General features: G+C 39.6%; 1 protein-coding gene across 1 annotated transcript in view; it reads left to right on the forward strand.

Annotated features, from left to right (window-relative positions):
* The window catches only part of Dpyd (dihydropyrimidine dehydrogenase), an 844,213-nt gene that overhangs the window by 545,465 nt on the left and 277,572 nt on the right, over nt 1–21,176 (forward strand). The window contains 2 exon segments of the mRNA XM_055628041.1: nt 7,796–7,864; nt 16,458–16,541. Of these exon segments, the coding sequence (XP_055484016.1) occupies nt 7,796–7,864; nt 16,458–16,541 (153 nt within the window).

Raw genomic sequence — 21,176 nt, forward strand, 5'->3', positions numbered from 1 at the left:
TACAAACCATGCTTTGGTTTTAGATATAGATATTTAGAATGGTTAAACTAATTACAGTGCTTTATGAATCTGAATCCAGTGCTTTACTCCTGCCAAGTTAGGACCCTATTAAGCTAGATAGCCCAGACCTAATAATCCTGCTTTTAAATCATTTATGAAGTTATATTTTCTTTTAACTTGACTGTGAAAAAGAAACTTCTCATCAGATTTTCTCAAAAGTGGTAATACTTGTTTTACATACAGCACTTTTTAAAAGTCAAAGCATGTTCAGTGGAAAAGTAGTATTTATAAGTCCTTATGTGAAGACATGTTCTAGCGGGTGTCTGCAACATGGGCCTTTCTTCCATTCCTGGTTGTCTCTACTTTCTCACTTTCCTCTGGCCACTCTGCCAGCCCTAATAAAATAAGCAAAAGAAGAACCAGGAGGTGGTGGATAAATAAGAGGGCAATGGTCACTAGAGAATATCAACACATTTACTGTCTAGTTGAAGGGCTAATAACAACACTTTTGTGACTTTCGTGGTTCTATATTGGTGTAACCAACCAATCACTGTGTTTATCCCAGCCTGGGATTCTTTCTTCTTGTTGAGGGGCAAGATAATGAAGCCTCTTTAGAAAAGTTGCAGCTTGGCTACCTAGAAGGCTATAAAAGCTCATCCCAGGGAGAAGCTCACACGGGCTACATCCAGCCTCTGCACCCACAAAAACCTGATAGCACTGGTGGCTCTTGACTTCCAGGACAATATTTTAAGGGACAATGATGCAATCGACACTTCCAGGAGTAAAACTGATGCTAAAAAGAATCTCTTAGTAAGCTTTCTTAGGAATTATTAAGTTATACAAAGTAAAATGTAGCTAAAAGGGGACAGCTTCCAGTATGACTAAAAGTAAGTTTGTTTGTGTAAGGATCAGTATGGCCCAAGACCACCAAGACCAAGTCCTCAGCACAAAGATTTATTTGCCCCAAAGGGACAGAGGGCAAGGAATAAGAGAAAAAGACAGGAGATAGACAGAGGATGAGGGAGAAGGAGAAGGTAATACCGGAGAGGGTGGAGAGATGTGTGTCCTGGAGTGTGACAAATGACTGCCTCTGGATAGAGAGCAGGCAGGCGTGGCATGTAGGAAAATGGCAATGTATAAAGGTAAACGGGGGAAAGTCTGTGTTAGTAGGAGGTGCTTAATTTTAATTGTGCATGCTAACTAGGTGAGCCAACATGGGCTTTTGATTGCTAGACTTCAATAGTATGAGGCCTGGGCCTACATAGTCAGCCTCAGGAGGAGGAATTGGCCAAATAAGGGATTGATGGCTAGCTTTAGGAATGCAATCTAAGGGTTTTTAACAATGCAATCTAAGGGTTTTTAACAAGGCAGAGGGAATCCAGGAAGGAGGACAAGGCCTGCCAGAGCCAGGTTCACTTCACTCAAGCTGGCCAGAGTCCCTTCAGTATACTGACCAGACGAGTTAGGAACTGTGAGAAAGAAAATTCTGTACCATAATCGAAGTTGAGGGTTGCTGAGAAAGTTTCTGTTAGGGTTTACTCACCAAGATTGACCTCTAATTGGGCTTCATTCTAAAACAAAAGGAGACAAGCATGACTTACAACCTGCCATTAGGTCCATCTCCATATCAAAGAACAGGCATTGGGGAGAGGGAGATCAAGGGGGACTGTGTAGGCCACAATCACAATCACTTTACACAATCACTTGGTCTGCAATTAAGTCACTTGCACTGTTAGCAGGAAAAGTATAGTTCTGCCAGGTGGGCGAGATGACCCTGGGTGACAACTCTTTGAAAAGAACAACACTAGTGTAATTATGAAATAATTCTGAGCCAGGAGGTGACGTGGTGGTGCACACCTTTAATCCCAGTGTTTGTGCAGCAAAGGCAGGAGGATCCTGGTACACAGAACAAGTTCCGGAACAGAGCTAGGGCTACACAGGGAAACCCTGTCTCAGAAAAGCCAAAAACAACCAGCAAAACAAAAATCGGCAGTATCTTTGCTGTGTAAAATATCTGCCTAAGTAGCTCCTGTTGAAGCTGTTGAAACGTGGAGCTCGGACCTGGCAAACATGTAAAGATGACAGCCTTTGATCAGGGCATAAACCTAAGGAACATATAAGTTAATAGAATCTGCTTTTCATGGCCAGCTCCTCTTTGGACATTAGCCAGAGCCAGACACAGGAAGGGTGATTTCTCACTCGAAAGCATATTAATTCCAGAACAGTATTTATTCGTCTTTGTCCAACCCTATTATAGTTCCTTTTGAGTCCAGAAACCTGTAGTGGATTTGATGACTTTGAGGAATCCTGACACAATCAATACAAACTTGAAGAAAATACAGCTTTATCAAAATTTAAAATGACGCGCTGAGAAAAGCAGCTGTGTGAATGCCCAGCCGAGAGGCCCAGCTGCCAGTGATTGGGCAGTGTGCTTCTGGCCAGCCCTCTTCCTGAAGGAAGCCCCTATCCCTATCTTGTGGCAAGATTGTCCTTGCTGTCTGTCCTACCCCCTCCTTGAGAGGGAATGGGAGAATATGATGGGTGTGCCTTGCTGTGGCTGCAGTGATGAAAGAACTTTGTACATACGTGGGGACATTGCTTTGTTTAAAAGTAAATAAATAAAACTTTCAAAAAAAATCCAATCCATCGCCTGTCAGCTTTACCACAGCAGAGTTACCCGACTCTTTTTGGCTCTCAGACATTTTATCTGACCATCTCTACTCATGCCTTCTGGCAGCATGCCCGGGGGATCTATCCTTGAGCCCTTATAGAGCAGGCTTTGCCATTTTGGTTTGCTACTCCAAAGAAAACAATTGGAATGTCACCTGACTCTGTCCAAATGGGGAATAAGGCTGTTCCTCCTCTTCTCCCTTCTCTGTCACACCCCTCATTCTTCTCCCCATTCCTTCTCCTCTTTCCTTCCTTGTGGCCTTATATACTTCTCCCTCCTCCTTTTATTCATTTCTCCTTCATCTTCTCCACCCTATAGCTCCTCTTCCTGTCCCTCCTCATTTTCCCTTTTCCTTTTCATCCTTCTGAGTCTTTCCCTACATCAGAGAGCCATTTCAGGAGACATTAGGTCTCATTCTAAACAATTTGTTGTTCTCTTTATTATTCCTCCAGGGCCCTTTTTCTTGCTGGAGAGTGAGCAGGCATCTCTGAACAGGAATACTTGGAAAGGGAGACAGAACATTTGTCACTAAAGGGACCCGGTCTGGATAGAGACCCTTTGATACTAGATAAAGATATTAGGACAAAAAAAAGGGGGTGTTCCTTTTACTTTGGGTCTCTACAGAAACTATCATGGGCAAAACGTTCTTTTGGAAACCCTTATTTCATCAGAGAAGAGCTGAATCATCACATATACAATGCAGAGAGGGCATGCTAGATGCCCCTCCTCTATTCATCGTCTGCTTTTGATTCTATGCATTTACTTGTGTTAGGAATTTGTCCTAAACTGCTGGCCCTCTGCATTCTATAGCCCATTGTTCAACCTTTGTTTGACTAATGCTCCATGATTATCCCTGTCACCCACATTCATACATCATACCTCTTGCCACCTCCTCAGTGGCTGTATAGTCATACCATCTTGTATACCTTCAACTCTGATTGTATTTTCCCCTTTACCAGAAATGATATGTACCTTAAACTCAATTGTTCTTCACTTTGTCTCCTATTATCCAGTATATATAAAGAATTAAAGAAGTTAAACAGCAAAAAATCAAGTAATCCAATTAAAAAAATGGGGTACAAAGCTAAACAGAGAATTCTCTGCAGGGGAATATCGAATGGCAGAGAAACACTTAAAAAATGCTCAACCTCATTAGCCATTGGGGAAATGCAAATCAAAACGACCCTAAGATTTCACCTTATACCCATCAGAATGGCTAAGATCAAAAACTCAAGAGAAAACACATGCTGGAGAGGTTGTGGAGAAAGGGGAACCCTCCTCCACTGCTGGTGGGAATGTAAACTTGTACAACCACTCTGGAAAGCAATCTGGCGCTTTCTCAGACAACTAGGAATAGCGCTTCCTCAAGATCCAGCTATACCACTCCTAGGCATATATCCAAAAGATTCTCAAGTACACAATAAGGACATTTGCTCAACCATGTTCATAGCAGCCTTATTTGTAATAGCCAGAAGCTGAAAACAGCTCAGATGCCCCTCAGTGAAGGAATGGATGCACAAATTGTGGTATATCTACACAATGGAATATTACTCAGTAATAAAAAACAAGGAAATCATGAAATTTGCAGGTAAATGGTGGGATCTGGAAAAGATCATCCTGAGTGAGGAAGCAGAAAGATGCACATGGTATATACTCACTCATATAGACATATAATATAGGATAAACCTACTAAAATCTGTACACCTAAAGAAACTAATCAAGAGGGAGGACTCTTGCTAAAATGCTCAATTCCTATCCAGAAAAGCAAAGAAGCTGAACATCAGAAGAAGGAGAAAAGAGAGAACAAGTCAGGAGCCTGACACAGAGGACCTCTGAAAAGCTCTGCCCTGCAGACTATCAATGTAGATGCTGAGACTTATGGGCAACCTTTGGGCAGAGTGCAGGGAATCTTAGGAAAGAAGTGGGAAACACTAAGATCTGGAGAGGACAGGAACTCCACAAGGAGAGCAACAGAAACAAAAAGTCTGAGCACAGGGTTCTTTCCTGAGACTCATACTCCAACCAAGGACTATGCATGGAGATAACCTAAGACCCCTGCACAGATGTAGCTCATGGCAGTTCAGTATCCAAGTGGGTTCCATTGTAATAGGAACAGGGACTGTCTCTGACATGAACTGATTGGCCTGCTCTTTAATTACCTCCCCCTGAGGGGAAAGCAGCATTACCAGGACACAGAAGACAATGCAGCCACTCCTGATGAGACTTAATTGACTAGGATCAGAAGGAAGGAAAAGAAGTCCTCCCCTATAGTGGACTTGGGGAGGGGCATGCATGCAGAGGGTGGAGGAAGGGAGGGATTGGGATGGGAGGAGGTAGAGAACCACAGGGGAGATATGAAGTGATTAAAGTGTAATTAATAAAGAAAAATTATTTTCTAATAGTTTTGCACCAACTTGTTGATTTTTATCTTCTTCTCTATCCCAAGATATCCACTTTTGCTTAATGTTTAAAAAAAAAAAAAAGACCAGCTAATAAAGCAACTCCCTTCTCTTGAACATTTGTTGCTTTAATGCGTATATTCATGGAATTGTTTCTATATGCCAACCGCTATATTGGTTATTGTTTATTAAATGATGGTGCCCAGATGATGTCTTTTTAAGAGTGCAGGGATGGGTTTGTTTTCCTCCACCAATTAAACAAAAAACACGAACTAAATCACAATCACTACTTTCAGCCAAATTTTATGAAAAACACACACACCATACAGCATAGCACACAAAGAACCTCTTCACGGACGGGGTATCTGGAGTCAGCGACCAAGTCCAAAAGGAGGGTCTGGGTTCTCATGTGTGACACAGAGGGTGAATACCCTTTCTTCCTCCAAATTGCCTGGTTTGGGCTATCCTGGGGGATTGAACTATTTGAAATAAGACAAGAAAAAAAAAATGTTTATTCCCCTTAAAGGAGCCCTCAGACCGGAGGAGGTATGGCAGTATTTCTAAACCAGTGGTTCTCTGCCTTACTAATGCTGCAAATCTTTAATATGGTTTTTCATATTGTGGTGAGCCACTCATTGTAAGATTATTTTGTTGCTACGTTATAACTGTGTTTAGCTAAAGTTATGAATTGTAGAGTAAGTATCTGTCTGGTATACAGGATATGTGATACAGGACCCTTAAAGGGGTCAATCTAAATAATTTATACGTTGCTTTTTTTGTTTGTTTGTTTGTTTTTACTTTGACAGAATAAAGAACCTGGAAATCCATCATCTTAAATGTTTAAGGAAAAAGACATTCATCTATGTAGTTTTTGTCCCTGATTGTCTGACCACCAGGGAATTGAATGATTTCTACGCTCCTTTAGGGTCACATATGAGGGGAGGAAGACCTACCCTATCAGTAGGGTAGGGGAGGAGCATAGAAGGAGATGAGGGAGGGGGCCACAGCATGGATACAAAGTGAGTAAATCATAAGAAATAATTAATAATTTTATTTTTAAAAACGCTAATAAAAAACATTAAAAAAAAGTAGTTACTATGGTGTCTAGAGTCTACCAAAGGACTCACATTAACCCAGTTTCAAAGACAGCTTCTTCATGGTTTTCAGAGCTCTCGCCAATGTGCTCTCAGCTTTACATCTTTCCATCCATGATGGAAACATTCATTTGACTTTTGATGTATGTCCCACTAATGTTAGACACATATAGAAAGAAATGTATGGTGGCAGCTCAGTAACCTCTAGCAGATTCTGTCACTAGACCCCATGACTTCGTGCACAGCATAAACTCCTGGTGCCTTCGTCTCATAGTCAGTGAAGGATGTAACACTGAAAAACAATTCCTAGCATTCCTTGAGTACGTACGTAAGACCAGCAAGAGCTAGCAACTGAAATCATGGACTACGAGTAGCACCTCTGGGCCTGAGCCCTGATCTTCCTTGTAGTAATGGTATGGGCTTTACAACTCAGGGCCTTTGGGACCAAGGGAGAAAAATGGGCATCAAAATGGACCAAACAAGGTTGGAATTATTAAATAAGTTCATAAAGCAAAATCCTTTCAAACAATGCCCACTGTAAAGCTAAATGTCTTAGCTAGTGACATTCTTGCTTTTATCTGTACTGTTGTTCATATTTTACTAATTAGGAAATCTACATCCTCATTCAGTGCACAACCTAAAGATGGGAGAATCCTGGCTTTGGAGCAGACACTAGTAACTACTGCCATATATACTCCATTGATGGGTTAATGTAAGGCTGTATATAAATCATCAGCCTACCGAAATCCAATGCAATGTAAAGTCGTTTAATGTAATTTAAAACTATAATTCACAAGAAATATATGAAACTATTAAACATATTGTAATGTGTTATTATTGAAGGGAACATTATATTTTTCTTTCCCTTACATTGAACTCTTTTTGCTGTGCTAAAAATTATAGTAATATGCATTTCAACGGCGTTCTAGAAATTAGACTTCTCTCTCACTTGCACACATTTGCACACAAATTTGTGCAATTTCCACTACCACTTTCTGAGATGACAAAGTCAATATTATAATCCATGTTTGAGAAGTGAGAAAGCTGAGACTCAGAAAAAAAGGGGGGGGGGGAATTGTTCTTTGGTCAGTGAAGTGTTTGCCACTCAGGCCTAAGGAGAAGAGTTCAATCCCTAGAATTTACGTAAGGTGCTAGGAGTGGCAGCTAGGGTTTGGAGCCTCAGTGTTGAGGATATAGAGACAAGAGATGCATGGTGCCCACTGTCTAGCCAATCGAGTTAAGTCGATGATATCCACACCGGTGACAAATGTTGTCTCCAGAAGAGAGAGTCAAAAATGGAAATGGCCATTGAGAAACCCGCCCAAGGTTCTCTGGCCTCTACAAGCGCCCTGCAATCATGCACCTACACACAGATGCGCATGCCTAGCTCCATACACATGTACTAGCACACCTGTGAACTCTCATACAAAGCTGCAGGCACATGCACATACATGTTGAGATAGCTGCTCAAGCCGCCACTTCTAGTGACATTTCCTTTTGCAGCAGAGTGAAAACTAATGTTTCTAATGGAGCTTGTCACTATAGATATACGTGTACGGGCATTTATATGTGTGCTAAGCAGTGAGGCCTCCTTGAACACACATTCTCTTGTTCTCTTTTTCTCTGTGAAGATCCTGATCGCCAGCATTATGTGCAGCTACAACAAAAACGACTGGATGGAACTCTCCAAAATGGCTGAGGTAAGAACTTCTTTAGCTTCTGTTTATCTTACTTCACCTCTCTCGTTTTTATTAGTTTTAAGTAAAGAGCTGCCACAAATATATATATATTTGTATATATATATATATATTTATATATATATTCCTGTATATATATATATATATACAGGAAAAGTGAAATTGAATTGAAAATGTAAGTTAAAACATTTCTATTATAATTTGTTTACCCTGTGTTTTTATTTAAATGATGGAAATGTAAATTTAAAAGGAATCTATTCTATAAAAGCAGTCCCTTGGATTTCACACGGTACCTGAAATCCCTTTATTCTCTGAATCCATATGCTCTGCATTTGCATATTAAGCAAACTGTATATTATGATGGATGCCATGATAAAATTTAATTCTACCTTTGAGAGTCTAACTTGATCTTGCCTTGCCTTTAGGCAAACTAGTTTGACAGTAAGAGAAGAGATTCTGAATATAAAAGTCCTGAATATTTAAAGTATAAAAGGTTCATTTAATACTGTTCTGGTTTGAATACCAACACATAACCAGTGCTGGGATGGGAGGCTGCTGAATGGCATGCTCACCACCAGCCATGCCACCATATAAATAAACCTCGCACAAATGCAAACAACTAGCCATGTGCCACAGATCTGTATTTCAAACGGAAAAATACACTTAGGCAACTTAGGTGGGACATTCCTGGCTAGGGCTCTTGAAAAGTTCTCAGCCATGCTAAAGATGCATGCTGAAGACCTGACATTATGAAACATCATAATCTTCTCTACGGTGTTCAAAAAATGTTGGTTGTACATTTTATTTGGATACTTTTAAAATTCTGAAGGGAAAAAAATACTTCTGGGACTTAGGGGGGTGAAATTAAACATGATCTGTAATTGGCTCCGTGATCTTCAGTGCTGGGTCTGCTTTATACATGTATTTACCTAATTGACCATGAAATCTTCCACGGAGCCCGTGCTTGGCATGAGCTTTGCCAATTTTAAGCTGACTATGATAAATGGCTTTATCACGCTGAGTGCCTCTCTGCTTTTCTGTAAGAATAAAATACTTTTAAAAATTATTTCCTTCAGTAATGGACATTAATTTTTAAGTGGGAGGGTTTACTTACAAAATTCAAAAGGCTGTAATAAGCATTTTAACAAATGTAGATGTTATCACCTTCTGCTTTGTTCTTTAATTTCACTCGTATTTATTATTGTTTTCTAAATACTGTATAACAAAGACAGAGAAAAGAGTCAGCTTTCTATTATGTCACAAAATCTCATATCTCCATAGGAGAACAATATACATATCAAGAAGAACAAGCCATACATTCTGCAGGGAAACCAACATGCTTCTCATAAATTTAAGCCTGGTCCAACTTTGCGGTTTGGCACAAGGAGAAAACCCATAGACCTTTGGATCACCTTGGAAGTAGGGCATCAGCCAGCATCCGCCAGAAAGATTCCATCACACCTCATGTTATACACACCCAATAACTCGTTAAATATAACATTTTACATATTTTTTGATAATTTCACACATGTATGAAATGTGTTTTGTGTATATCCTCTTTCCACGAACTCAAGATCCTCCCTGACTCCATGCTCAGATCACCCTCCCAACTTCATATCCCCTTCTCCTTCACCATCTTTTTTTTTATTTTTATTTTTTTTATTTTTTTTAATTTTTTTATTTTTTTAAGAATCACGTTGGGTTTGTGAGGCAGTTTGGTGAGGAAAGGTGATTACCATCAATTCTGATGACCTGAGTTCCATCCCAGTGACCCAGACTAGAGTCAGTAGAGAACTGACTCTCCATTTGTCCTTTGACCTCCACACACAACACAGCATATTCATGCTCATAGCCACATGCAAAATAACTGTATTGAAAAGGAAAAAGAGAACCACTCACTGATTTTGATTTTATGAAGCCACAGTTCAAAACACATAATCATACTATTGTTTTGCAATGGAAGAATTCACAGTAAAATATACCAAAATATGGTTCCCATTCAAAGTCACTACACTGTCTAACATGAACAATTTTTTGTGGGTGGTATAAGGACTCTTGAACCATACCGCTGTGCCAACAGTTTTGGGGGTAGCAAGTAGCTAGATGTTGCATGTATGCATTGTTATAAAGTTTGTCCTTTAGGTGGGTTGGGTGTTTAATTGGAGTTGAGGAAATCTATCATCAGCCTTTGCTCATCACCACTGCTAACAAAAAAGACATGTGTGACATCAAAATATCTACAGTTGTGAAAGATCGGTAGTTAAGGATGTGAGATTCTGGGTTTAAATTCGCACAAGGAGGAAGGGTAATGAAATCCACTGGGTGGACTAAGAAATGCCAGGGGCCCTTAATGAGGCACAGCTCTGCACATGTCTGTGCAGGCATTTGTTTATCTGAAGACCCACCCTGAATGTTGGTGACACCTCAAGGTTAAGTAAAAAGGGGCGAGAGAGGAGAAAGCCAACTTAAAAGTTGCTTCTTTTCAGGTATTTGGTGATAGCATTGAAAAAACAAAACGAAACAAAACAAAAGCTGACATTGCTTTTCTTTGATTCACTGGTCCAGATTTTTGTTTTCTTATCTATGATAGACAATTAAGAGCACACGAATAGCTTTTAAGATGAACCTAGACACAGACATATTTGCCCATGCTTCTGGTATAGTAGGGTCACAACATTAGTTATGTTTAAATTATACATTGAGTTGAAGCCAATGCAACCATCCCAAGGACACTGTGTGTCCAGAGTGATGCATCATCCTCACTTGCTTGATGATTGTTTTTCTCTTGTAAATAAAACAAAACCTAAACGAACCCTTTTTTTTAATTCTAGCCTTAGAGGACTTACAGTCAGAATACTTTCCAGTACTTTATCCTCATCAGTCTTGCTTGTGTTGCCATGTTGTTTGAGACATCATGGCAAAGAAGCAGTTTCCTCAGGCTTTTATAGCACATCAAAACTTTTGGCAAACTCAGCAGTATGTTGCTCCGTTCAGTTATCTTGGTTTGAGATTTGCTCATAGAGGCTTTTACTTTCCTGAGATATTGATTAGTTTTCTCCATTTAATGCAAGGGAACATTTATTTATAAAGCACATTTATGAACTGTCAAACAGGCAGTCAAACAGAGGTACACAGGAGTCATCTTAGCCCAGGGATGTGCATACAGCTTAAATGTGTAATCAGAAACATGGAAAATTGAGCCGTTACTGAAGGCTGCCAGTATTAGATCTTAAGTAGATCTTGAATGCATTTTTAACACAACTAGAATCCATTTCTTTCTTAATGTGTATTAGCCTAGAAAATAGAGATTGAGTCATATTTAATGAGAAAAGACCTTGTTAAAGGATACAATCCCAAAGCAATAATTTATATCTATATTAAAGATGAGCTAGGGCAGAAAGGAAAGTGAATGTACAATGGTGCATTAGAGAGCATGGACAGGCTTCCTGAGGAAGCAGAGAAGATTTCTCAGGTGTAGGGTCAGGGAGAGCTGTGCAAGATCATCCTATCATAGAAGTAGGAGAAGAGGAAGAGAAGAGCTGATCCTTCTTGCCTCCAGTCTCTCCTGAGGGAATCATAGAAACAGTGTTGACTTTGTGTTCTACCCCTCTCAACAGTCAGACCCCATGGCCTGAAGTGTGATTCTTCATCTAAACCCAGATCCGGAATGAAAGGACAGGACTCCTTAATAAGACATGGTTCTTGGTCCCCTGGAGTTCTTGTTTGGCCATGGACAGTGCAGGCTGTGGTTAGATCTAGGTCTCACATAGGGGAAGACTGTGACAGCTAACCCAGTAGATATGCTGACAGCCACAGGGACTGGAGCTGTCGGAGTGTTTGTGTCCGGAAGGTAAGCAAAACCAGCAAATGTAGGAAAATACACAGGCTGCGTGTAGGTAATGTATCCATACTCCCCCAGCCAAGCTGATCTTCAACAACTTCATGATTCAGAATTCCAATAGCTTTTCTAAATGTGTGTGTGTATGTGCGTATGCATATTAAGTCTTTTTGTACATGTGTGTGGATATGGACGTGGAGGCCATAGGTGGACACAGAGCATCCTTATCAGGTGTGTTCCATGTTACCTTTAGAGACAGAGTCTCCTGCTGAACATGGAAGCCACTAGTCTGCTCAGACTGTCTGCCCAGTGAATACGAAGGATCTTCCTCAACCCACCTTCCAGTGCTGGGATTGCAGACACCCAGCATTTTCCTGCAGTTTGGGCTTCAAACCCAGGCCCTTACACTACCCACTGAGCCATCTCTCCAGCTCCTAGCACGTCCACAATGGTTACCTTGGCTATAAGTGCTACATGGCCTGTCCTCAGTCTGTCCCCTCCCCTGGTTACTTTCAGTCAATTTTCTACATTTTTGTCCCCTCCCAAGCTGTCATTTATGTCTTAATACACTTTTATTTTTATAGATTATTTTACTTTATTTATTTGAGATGCCCAAATACTGCTGGCTCATCCACTGGAGTAGGGTAGGCCTACCAAGAGGAGCAACTTGAAAGAAGGAAGGAAAGAAAGAAAGAAAGAAAGAAAGAAAGAAAGAAAGAAAGAAAGAAAGAAAGAAAGAAAGAAAGAAAGAAAAGGAGAAGAAAAACAAAACTTATTCTCCCTTCTTCAGATGCCAGCAACTGTCTGAACATCCTCAGTTAGGGCGGGGGCTCATGAACCCTTTCCCACTCCATACTGCAATGTCAGCTGACAACCACAGCTGCTGTGAGTTCATGAACACAAATGTCCTGTCATGTCCAGAAGACGCTCTTTCCTTCTGGTGCTCCTTGCCTCTGACTCTTACAGTCTTTCTGCCTCCTCTTGTGTAATGATGCCCGAGCCTTTGGGAGGGGGTATAATACAGATGTCCCATTTGTGGTTGAGCACCCACATGGCCATATCCTCTCCACATTGACCAGTCTACGGCACACACACACACACACACACACAGAAAACAAACAAACAAAAACCTTCTTTACATTTATGTCTTTTTAGCTGAATAATAGCAGTAGGTTCATGACTAAGGCTTGTGAGCTCTCTAGCCATCGGTTTAGGTCTGCAGTACCAGACATGCGTTTTTATCCTCTGGAGTAGGCCTTAAATCCTAGTGGAAAACAGCTTTACCACATTTCTAATCTGGAGTTTAGCTATGCCTCCAGCGATGATGAATATTGGCCCACACCCCATACCACCACCATTTTCTTTTCCTTTCTTAGATGGAATAGATGCATTCTGGGCTAAGTAACTGAAGTCCTTATGACTAGCTGGAGTCAGAATGTTAGGCCAGTTTCAGTTTATGTAAACGTTTCTTTCAAACTCGGCAATTATAGCTTTTTAGAATGGTTGTGGCTGCTTAAAAATAGAAGTAGCCACCCTGGAACCTGATGGTGTGGACTCAGAGAACAGTAATAGTGAAAGGTGAAATGAATGTTCTCCCTAGGCCCTGAGTGTCACCCACAACAGTTTTGTCTCAAATTTTAAGGCCTAGATGTTCATTTCAAGCCTGTATTTTAGTGATAGGCACAGGTGTATACTATTTGAGAAATTTAAATAATGATCCCCAGATAAGACCATATTCCATAGGTGTTGAAGAATTTTGATTTGGACAGTTGTTTAGAACCCATGAGGATGCTGAAAGGTTATGTTTTCTTAGTCCACTGCAGCATTCCTTGGCTTGGGAGCCAGTGACTTCTTTCTCTTTGTGTCTGCTAAATAACCTCACACCCATGACTGACAAGCTGTGTTTGCACACATTGAGATATGAATAGATACAGAATCAATGGACAGGAAAACACCCCAGTCTGTAGAAAGAAGTTCAAGCTCTGACTCTGTCGCTACAAACTCTTTGATGCATAAGACATGTTCTCAATGACTTCCTGGTTGGTGACACTATCACCAGGGGGTGCTCTAAATGGCTTTTCATGGATACATATTCTGTTCCCCTGGTACCAGATTCATCAGGGAACTGCATGGACATCTATAATGTGCTTTGACCTTCTTCTCCCTCCTACTTCCCTAACAGTGCCTTGCTTACTTCCCTGTTCATGCTAGTCCCTTCCTTCTCTTACAAACTTTACATCGACTGTCACATCATATATAAACACGTTTTTCACTGCAGCGTAAAGATTACAGACTACAAATGAAAGAAAAGATGTAGTATTTGCACATTACTTAAGGAACAAATGATTTAATAATAATTTTACCCACTGATATAAATCACTGGATAAACCACAGGCTCTACATTCAAGATTCTGTGAGATGGGTCATTGGAATCTTTTATGTTTGGCTTATCAACTGTAAAAGGGGCATGATGATGTGCCATAGCTTTTGGAGTTGTTTTAAAGCTGAAGTAAGATAAAGCAAAAGGCTTAGTGAAATATCCTTGCATATGGAATGTACACAATTAGCTTCAGCTAGCATTGTCTACCATGCCAGTTTCAATTGTCAGTTTGATATATATATATATATATATATATATATATATATATATATATATATACAGTGTGTGTGTGTGTGTGTGTGCACAAGTGCCTCCCAAAGGTCTGATACTCCAAAGTGGCATTGATTTGCTATCAATTGCTAAATAAACCTGTGTAAAGGAAATATCTTAAGTAACTAGGAAAAAGCACAAGTGTACGGTCATGTATAATTGTAATACACAATCTAAACTAGGTGCATCATTCCCATATGGCGAGAACTTGAGACAGGTCCCACTACTTGCACTTTATGTTTGTCCAGCTGCAGACTAGGAAGACCAGCTGGCTCACCTAAAGCCTCCTCAATCCTTTGCAGCAAACTCAGAGTCCAGTAGGCATGGCATTCTCTACATTCACTGCAATGCCAGCAGGAAGGGGCCAGCCTGGTTTACTTTACTTGTTAGGTAACGTGAAGCATTTCCAAGCTGGATTATGGTAGCAAAGCAGCATAATGTGTCCGTGTTTGGAAACATGGAAAATGATCAAATGTACCCTCACAGATGTAGAGGAGGAAAAGCAGGTGTGCTAATGAATGAAGATGGTCAGGAAAATCAACTGAGAAATAACTAAAGTTGAGTTCGTTAAGATCACACTTAAAATTTGTGAAATAGAGAAAAACAATTAGGAAGAATAGAGAAACACTAAGGAAACAGCTTTTGGTTTAAAGAGCAGTCTGGCATACTCAGTAAATAGTGGATTTTTTAAAAAATAAAAGCCTTCCTATAAGGTAAAACATATTATTATTGAAATCTACTCAAGCCCCTAATTATAAACTTACTATCAAATACTAGAAGCAGGTAAAATAATGTAAAATTGGTGAATTTAATGTATTTGTCCTCTGTCCCTTGAGTTACTATATTAAATTTAAAAGATGGTGTGTGTGTGTGTGTGTGTGTGTGTGTGTGTGTGTGTGTGTGTGTTACATATGGAAGTGTGGTTGCCAGTTTTGCATGCAGAGGCCAGAACAGAAATCACAAGTCAACTCATGTAAGGCAGGGTCTCTTGTTAGCTGGAAAGTTCCTCCTAGGATCTTTGTCTCTGTCTCTCTCCTGTCATTGGGTGACTGACACACAATTCCTTAACAAATTTTACGTTACATGCTGTGTTAAAACTCAGGTTCTCATGCCTGCACAACAAATATTCTTACCCTCTGAGCCATCTTCTCAGCCCCTAGAAAGTGTTTGATTTTTTTTTTCCCAATAGGCATTCCAAGAATTTGAAAAGTCTCCAAGTATTCTGAGCTGTTCTCTTCAGTTTGAAATCATCCATTTATGTGTTAAGGGAAGAATGGTTTATTTAAATTATAATAACTCATAGTCATTGAAGTTCAGTAAGAGAACCAATAGCTTATGCTTCTTAGAATGAGCTTTTTTTTTTTAATATGATGAAGTTGGCTTTTAGTTTAAAAATTTTAAGTTCTACTCACTCATTCTAAGTATCTAACTACATTTTTCTTTGCATGCTTCTTTCCATCCTCATTTATTATTTAGAATTATTAAGTTCTCTCTACAGAAGGAGAAGCTGTGTAGGAAAGACAAAGTATGGTTTCTAACAGATCGAGTTCAAATTTCTATTACCTCATTTAACAGCCAGACCTGCCATTTAATGTCATGCATTTCCTTTTCCCTGTCAGTGGAATAGGTATTGTGATAACACAAAGATTCAGAGCTTTGAGACAGGTCAGGGAGCCAAGGCACTTATCACAGATCCTGACAACTGAACTTCATCTCCAGAACCCACTCAGTGGGAGGAGAGAATGAACTCCTGTGTGTTGCCCTCTGACTTCTGACTGTGTATACTGACCACACATATTCGAAGAAACATGCCCACACTGGCATATAAAATACATTTTAAATAAAAATTAAGATCATGTGAACTATATCGATGAAATAAAATGCATAGAGGGGAACAAGTTACACCTTTTAAGCTCTCAATCTATGTCTTATTGTTCTTACCTTCGCTACAACTTGGGAGACTGATAAGAGTGTGGCTAAAGAGGAAGCCGTGGTGAAATCAGAGTGTTTAAGATTAAGCATGGTCTTTGTAATCAATGGAGAAAGCTTCAATGTCTGAATAAAGTTCTGCCTTTCTTCCCCCCAACCCCTACTTTCTTTCCTTGCAGGCTTCTGGAGCAGATGCCCTGGAGTTAAATTTGTCATGTCCACACGGCATGGGGGAGAGAGGAATGGGTCTGGCCTGTGGACAGGTAAGGACCCCCAGCAGCTGCGGCTGTGTCTGTTGGTGTGTCGTAATGGTCCCCGGTATGGAGTCTTACTCTACCTTAGGCGAGGAGATCTGTGGATCTGATGGCTGGCTCGAGACGTGCAGGTCTGCATTGTTTAAATATTTAGTGCTTAAAAAGTGGAAAATGAAAGAAACTGGAATTCCGGCAACAGTTGGATTTTATTGAGGAAATCATATTATGTGCTCGACAGGAAGGAATATCATAACAAATAGTTTTTTAAAGCGCTGAAGCAGAGTTAGCTGATATCCAAGGCAATGTTCTTTATTCATTTCTGAGGCTGATCCCGTTTCCCTGGGGCAATACATTGTACACAATGCATTGTTCGTAGTGATTTTGTAGTAAATGGGGCACAGCGCAAATTGCGTTTTACAGTTTTTAGCATACGATCATTATTCCCTAACTGTGTTTGGGGAGTTGCAAAAAGACTTTGATGCTATTTTTATTTAGGGAGACAATAAATGGAAGGTTTATGTTAAAGTAAATTTGAAAAAAAAAAACCTAATGAATAAATGCAAAATAATATGTTAATATATAGGAAATACGACATCTTTATGGAACAAGATGTAGTGTTGGGTGTTAAGGGGCGATGAGAAAGCTTAATGTTTAAAAGGTTAGCGCTTTGAATCTCATTTCGCCTTTAAGCCCAGAGGAAATCGTGCGAATTAAATAATACAAATCTTTGGTATTGCTGGCAGTGTCCTAGAACTTTAACATTTACTTTTGTGTCCACATGTGAGCTCTCTGCTTAGAACGCACCCAACTGTCCCAGGGTCCTGTTATCTCTCAAGTCAGTGAATTGCTATGAATTAAACTCAGAGCCCTTTATTTGGGGGGGGGGGAAAGTTTAAATGACCAAGAGTTTCTGTTTTCATGTTCAAATGCATAGAGGGGTTCCTTAAGTACTTTGTAAATATTTAATCATCCTTGGGAATGAATTTGCAACTCAGGAAGAAATCATTCTTACCATCAGCAGGAGGGGAGGGGCTGGCCAGGCATCTTTCACCTTCTCTGTTCTGCTCACAACAGGATACCCAGAAGGACATTAAGTGTGATAAACACATGCACAACCTAGTCCTACCAAGTTGGGGGAAAACAGCATTATTTCTGAGTCAAATGATGAGCTAACAATGTGTCAGAGCATGCAGCTTAGTTAAAGGGAAGAAGGCTGTGCTGTGGGTATGGCTGAATCCAGAAACCACATGCCACTCAAAGATGAGGCTCTGAATGGACCCCAGAATCCACATAAACTGCTGGCACCGCTGTGGGAAGCTGTGATGCCCAGTGCGGGGAGGCAGGGATGGGAGAATTGCTGAAGTGTTCTACCCAGTCAGCCTAAGGATTTAATTAGTGAGCCCCCTTTTCAGTGAGAGACTCTACACAATACAGTTGAGTCATTGACCTCTGCCTGCCACACACGCATGTATGCAAAACCCCCACAAGAATGCAGACACAGAGGGATGCCAGAAAGGTACCAGTGCATGTCTTCAGTTGGTCATAAGTGGGTACAACCTTCTCTCATCCACTGAGTGTACCCCTTTGCCCATTTCACAATCTAGACCCCAGAGACCACATTTTAAAAACTAAATTACTTGTATAATACCAACTTTGGAAAATAGGAGCATACTATTTTATTTTTTAATATTTTATTTGGAAGTTTTATGAAAATTTAGTACTGTGTTTTTCCTTTGACCTGGTACTTTCCTTAGAATTTTATAATAATAAAAAAAGTACATACAATGATTTTTCTCTAAAGCTCATGTAAGCTGTTCCCCCAAATCTTCTGAATGTACCCCAGTGTGTCACATAAATACAATCACTGTCTATGAGTACTTTGACAGGAAGAATTCTTGTGCAGGTTAGACAGTGTAAAAATAGGAAATTATCCAGAATATAAGCAGTGCATTTAATGACACCATCATCCAAAAACAATGAGAAGGAACTGGAAAACCTCTGAAGTTACAGAAAGTTCAGTTTTACAAAAATGTTTGAAAAACAAAGATTTTTATCCTGTATTTTTAAAAAGTTAATGCATGAAACTGAAAACTGTCCAAGTGAAGTTGTTCAGAAAGGACAAACATCAAACTGCCACCACAATAATATTGTTAATTTGAAGGTAAATCTACATTAAAAGCCCAGTTATTACCTCATATGCTACTTTCTTAAGAAATAGTACATCCTGGTATTTATTTTTGCTTCAAATATAACAATTATTTGAAAATATTGCAAAGTCCCAGCTGAGCTTCTTCTTTCAAAACGGGCTTTGTTCTCTGCACTCGTCTGAGCTTACCCAGCTGTGAAGTGGTGTAGGTGGACCCTCTCCTGAGAGTTATTTAGTCACAGAAACTTTTACACAGCCTTGAGCTGAATGGGAATGCCAGATGATAACAATTTTGCAGGCAGAGGTAGCAATAAGATTTTCAAAGGCTTCGGTTTGTTGGCTCAAGGAAAGGAAATGTTTCTGTTCCACATCTTGGTGCTGCTAAATGTTAACAGCCAATCTTACCCATTTTCTTTTGAATTTTATCGTTATGAATTAAATAACTGGAAAATAACGTCAATTTAATGAATTTTGCTTAAAGTCAGATGATATGAACGTTCTGCTCTTTGAAGGAGAAGGAAGACTATCAGTGTATTTTTATTGAATGGTCTTCTATGGTTGGCCTCTAAGAGGAACAAAAACAGTCTGGCCTTATTTGAATTTGCTTCTAGCATTTTTCGCTCCCCTCTCTGGTTTGCACTGTTTTTTCCTCTTTCCCTCAGTGTCCAATGCGTACTTACTCAGTGTGTGGTCAGGGGAGAAATCAAGAGCTGCTATAGGGGGTCCCCTTACACCAACCTGGTAAAGGACTGTCTGTACTCTCCGTGCCTGCAGAACACTTGCTTCATGAATGGGAGGCTAACCCCTTCATGAAGGGGTTAAAGTGGGATTTTTATTGATCATACAAATCTACTATATAACACATTTTCTTTTCTGAATACCTGTTATTTCTCATTTAACTCAGCTTCCTCACAATATTTAATAAGCAAAGATTTTTCCCCTAAGAGTGTGCCCTAATATAATCATCCCAAGTTAAATATACATATGTGTGTATAAATATACAATAAATATAAAAATATACATATAAAAAATCTAAAAACACATGACCAAAAATAATGAAGTTTATGCACAGAGAAAACTATAATTTCTGTAAAATACAGGCATCTTACTTATGAAATGTGCAGATATATATAAAAAAAAAAAACTCAAGCTGATCTTGATGTACAAATCATGTGTTTCCTGCCAAGTGAAACTTCGTATGAGACCTTCTAGTCTTCAGCTGCACCAAGGAGTTTGAACTACTCTCCCTCCATATTCTTTCCATCAGCCATCAATGCTACTTCTTTCAAGCTACTTATCTTCATAAAGCATAAGGGATCCACCTCCAAACTGTGAGCTTTGAACAACATGACTTCTGAAATCCCATATGGATCTAAAGTTCTGTGAGTGTGGACATTTTAAGTAGAGTAATCAATAATTTTGAAAATTTCCTAAAGAAAACAAACAAGTTATCTAGGTTGTTGGGGTGGGGGGGAAGAAGTTCACTATTTTTAATCTACATAAACCCATTATTTTACCTTTAGTCTCTTTTACTTGTCGAAAATACATTCCAGAATCTCTGTAAATGCATGAAATTGAGGGGAAACACCGAAACATTCATGCATTATATTTATTTCTATGGGTATGTGCCTTGTGCCTGTGATGAAGTTGAATGCATAAACTAAGCATAACAGAGGACCAGTGACCAATAATAAAGATGAATGACTATACCAGTGTAGTCTTATGAATGCTTTTGAAAGCTTCTGAAATGTTTAAACCTTGATTTTCCTCAATAGTTTTAGAAACCACACACAGGAAAAACCATTGTGTTGTTGGCAAATATTGGGCTGAAATGAATCTTCATTGTTTTAATACCATCAAGCACTGCTTACTCCTTTGCATATTATGTCTGATTTGATAAATGAAGGGTAGTGATGAAACACTGAGGGTTGGGATAGTTGCTTAACACGTATCATGCCCTGGTTTTAATCCCTAGCACAATAAAAAAAAATAAGTATATTAACTCCTTTAATATATATTTAAAAGAGATGGCTCTTTAAATCTCTTTATCTCTATATCTCTCTAAATATATATATTTAAAGCGATGGCTCAGCCATGAAAGGCTAGGCTAACAACCAAAAATAGAAGAGCTATCTGATGTCGTGATGTAAGTCTGAAACCCAGGCTGCTCAGGAGTCTGATGTAAGGGTATCATGAATCTAAGGCCACTCTGAGAACACAACCACTTCTCATCCACAAAATGAACCATGCATAGAAAAGGCACACTGCTGTCATCAAAGTTAGGGTTGTTCACTGAAGCTGCATTGGTTAGCTATCTTGTACTTAAAATGGAAAAATAAAGCCTTTGGTAATTTACATAAGTGCTTACTGTTCTAATATTGTAAATGTTAACCGCCCTGCCCCCCAGCCCCAAATGTTGGTGTTCAAGCAATTTGAGATGGTTCAAGCAATTTGATACTCTGGTTGTATGCACTTCAGAGAGTGAAGATGTGTTGCAC

This window comes from Psammomys obesus, unplaced genomic scaffold (genome assembly GCF_907164565.1).
Source record: "Psammomys obesus unplaced genomic scaffold, mPsaObe1.curated_primary_1811, whole genome shotgun sequence".
Taxonomy (NCBI): domain Eukaryota; kingdom Metazoa; phylum Chordata; class Mammalia; order Rodentia; family Muridae; genus Psammomys; species Psammomys obesus.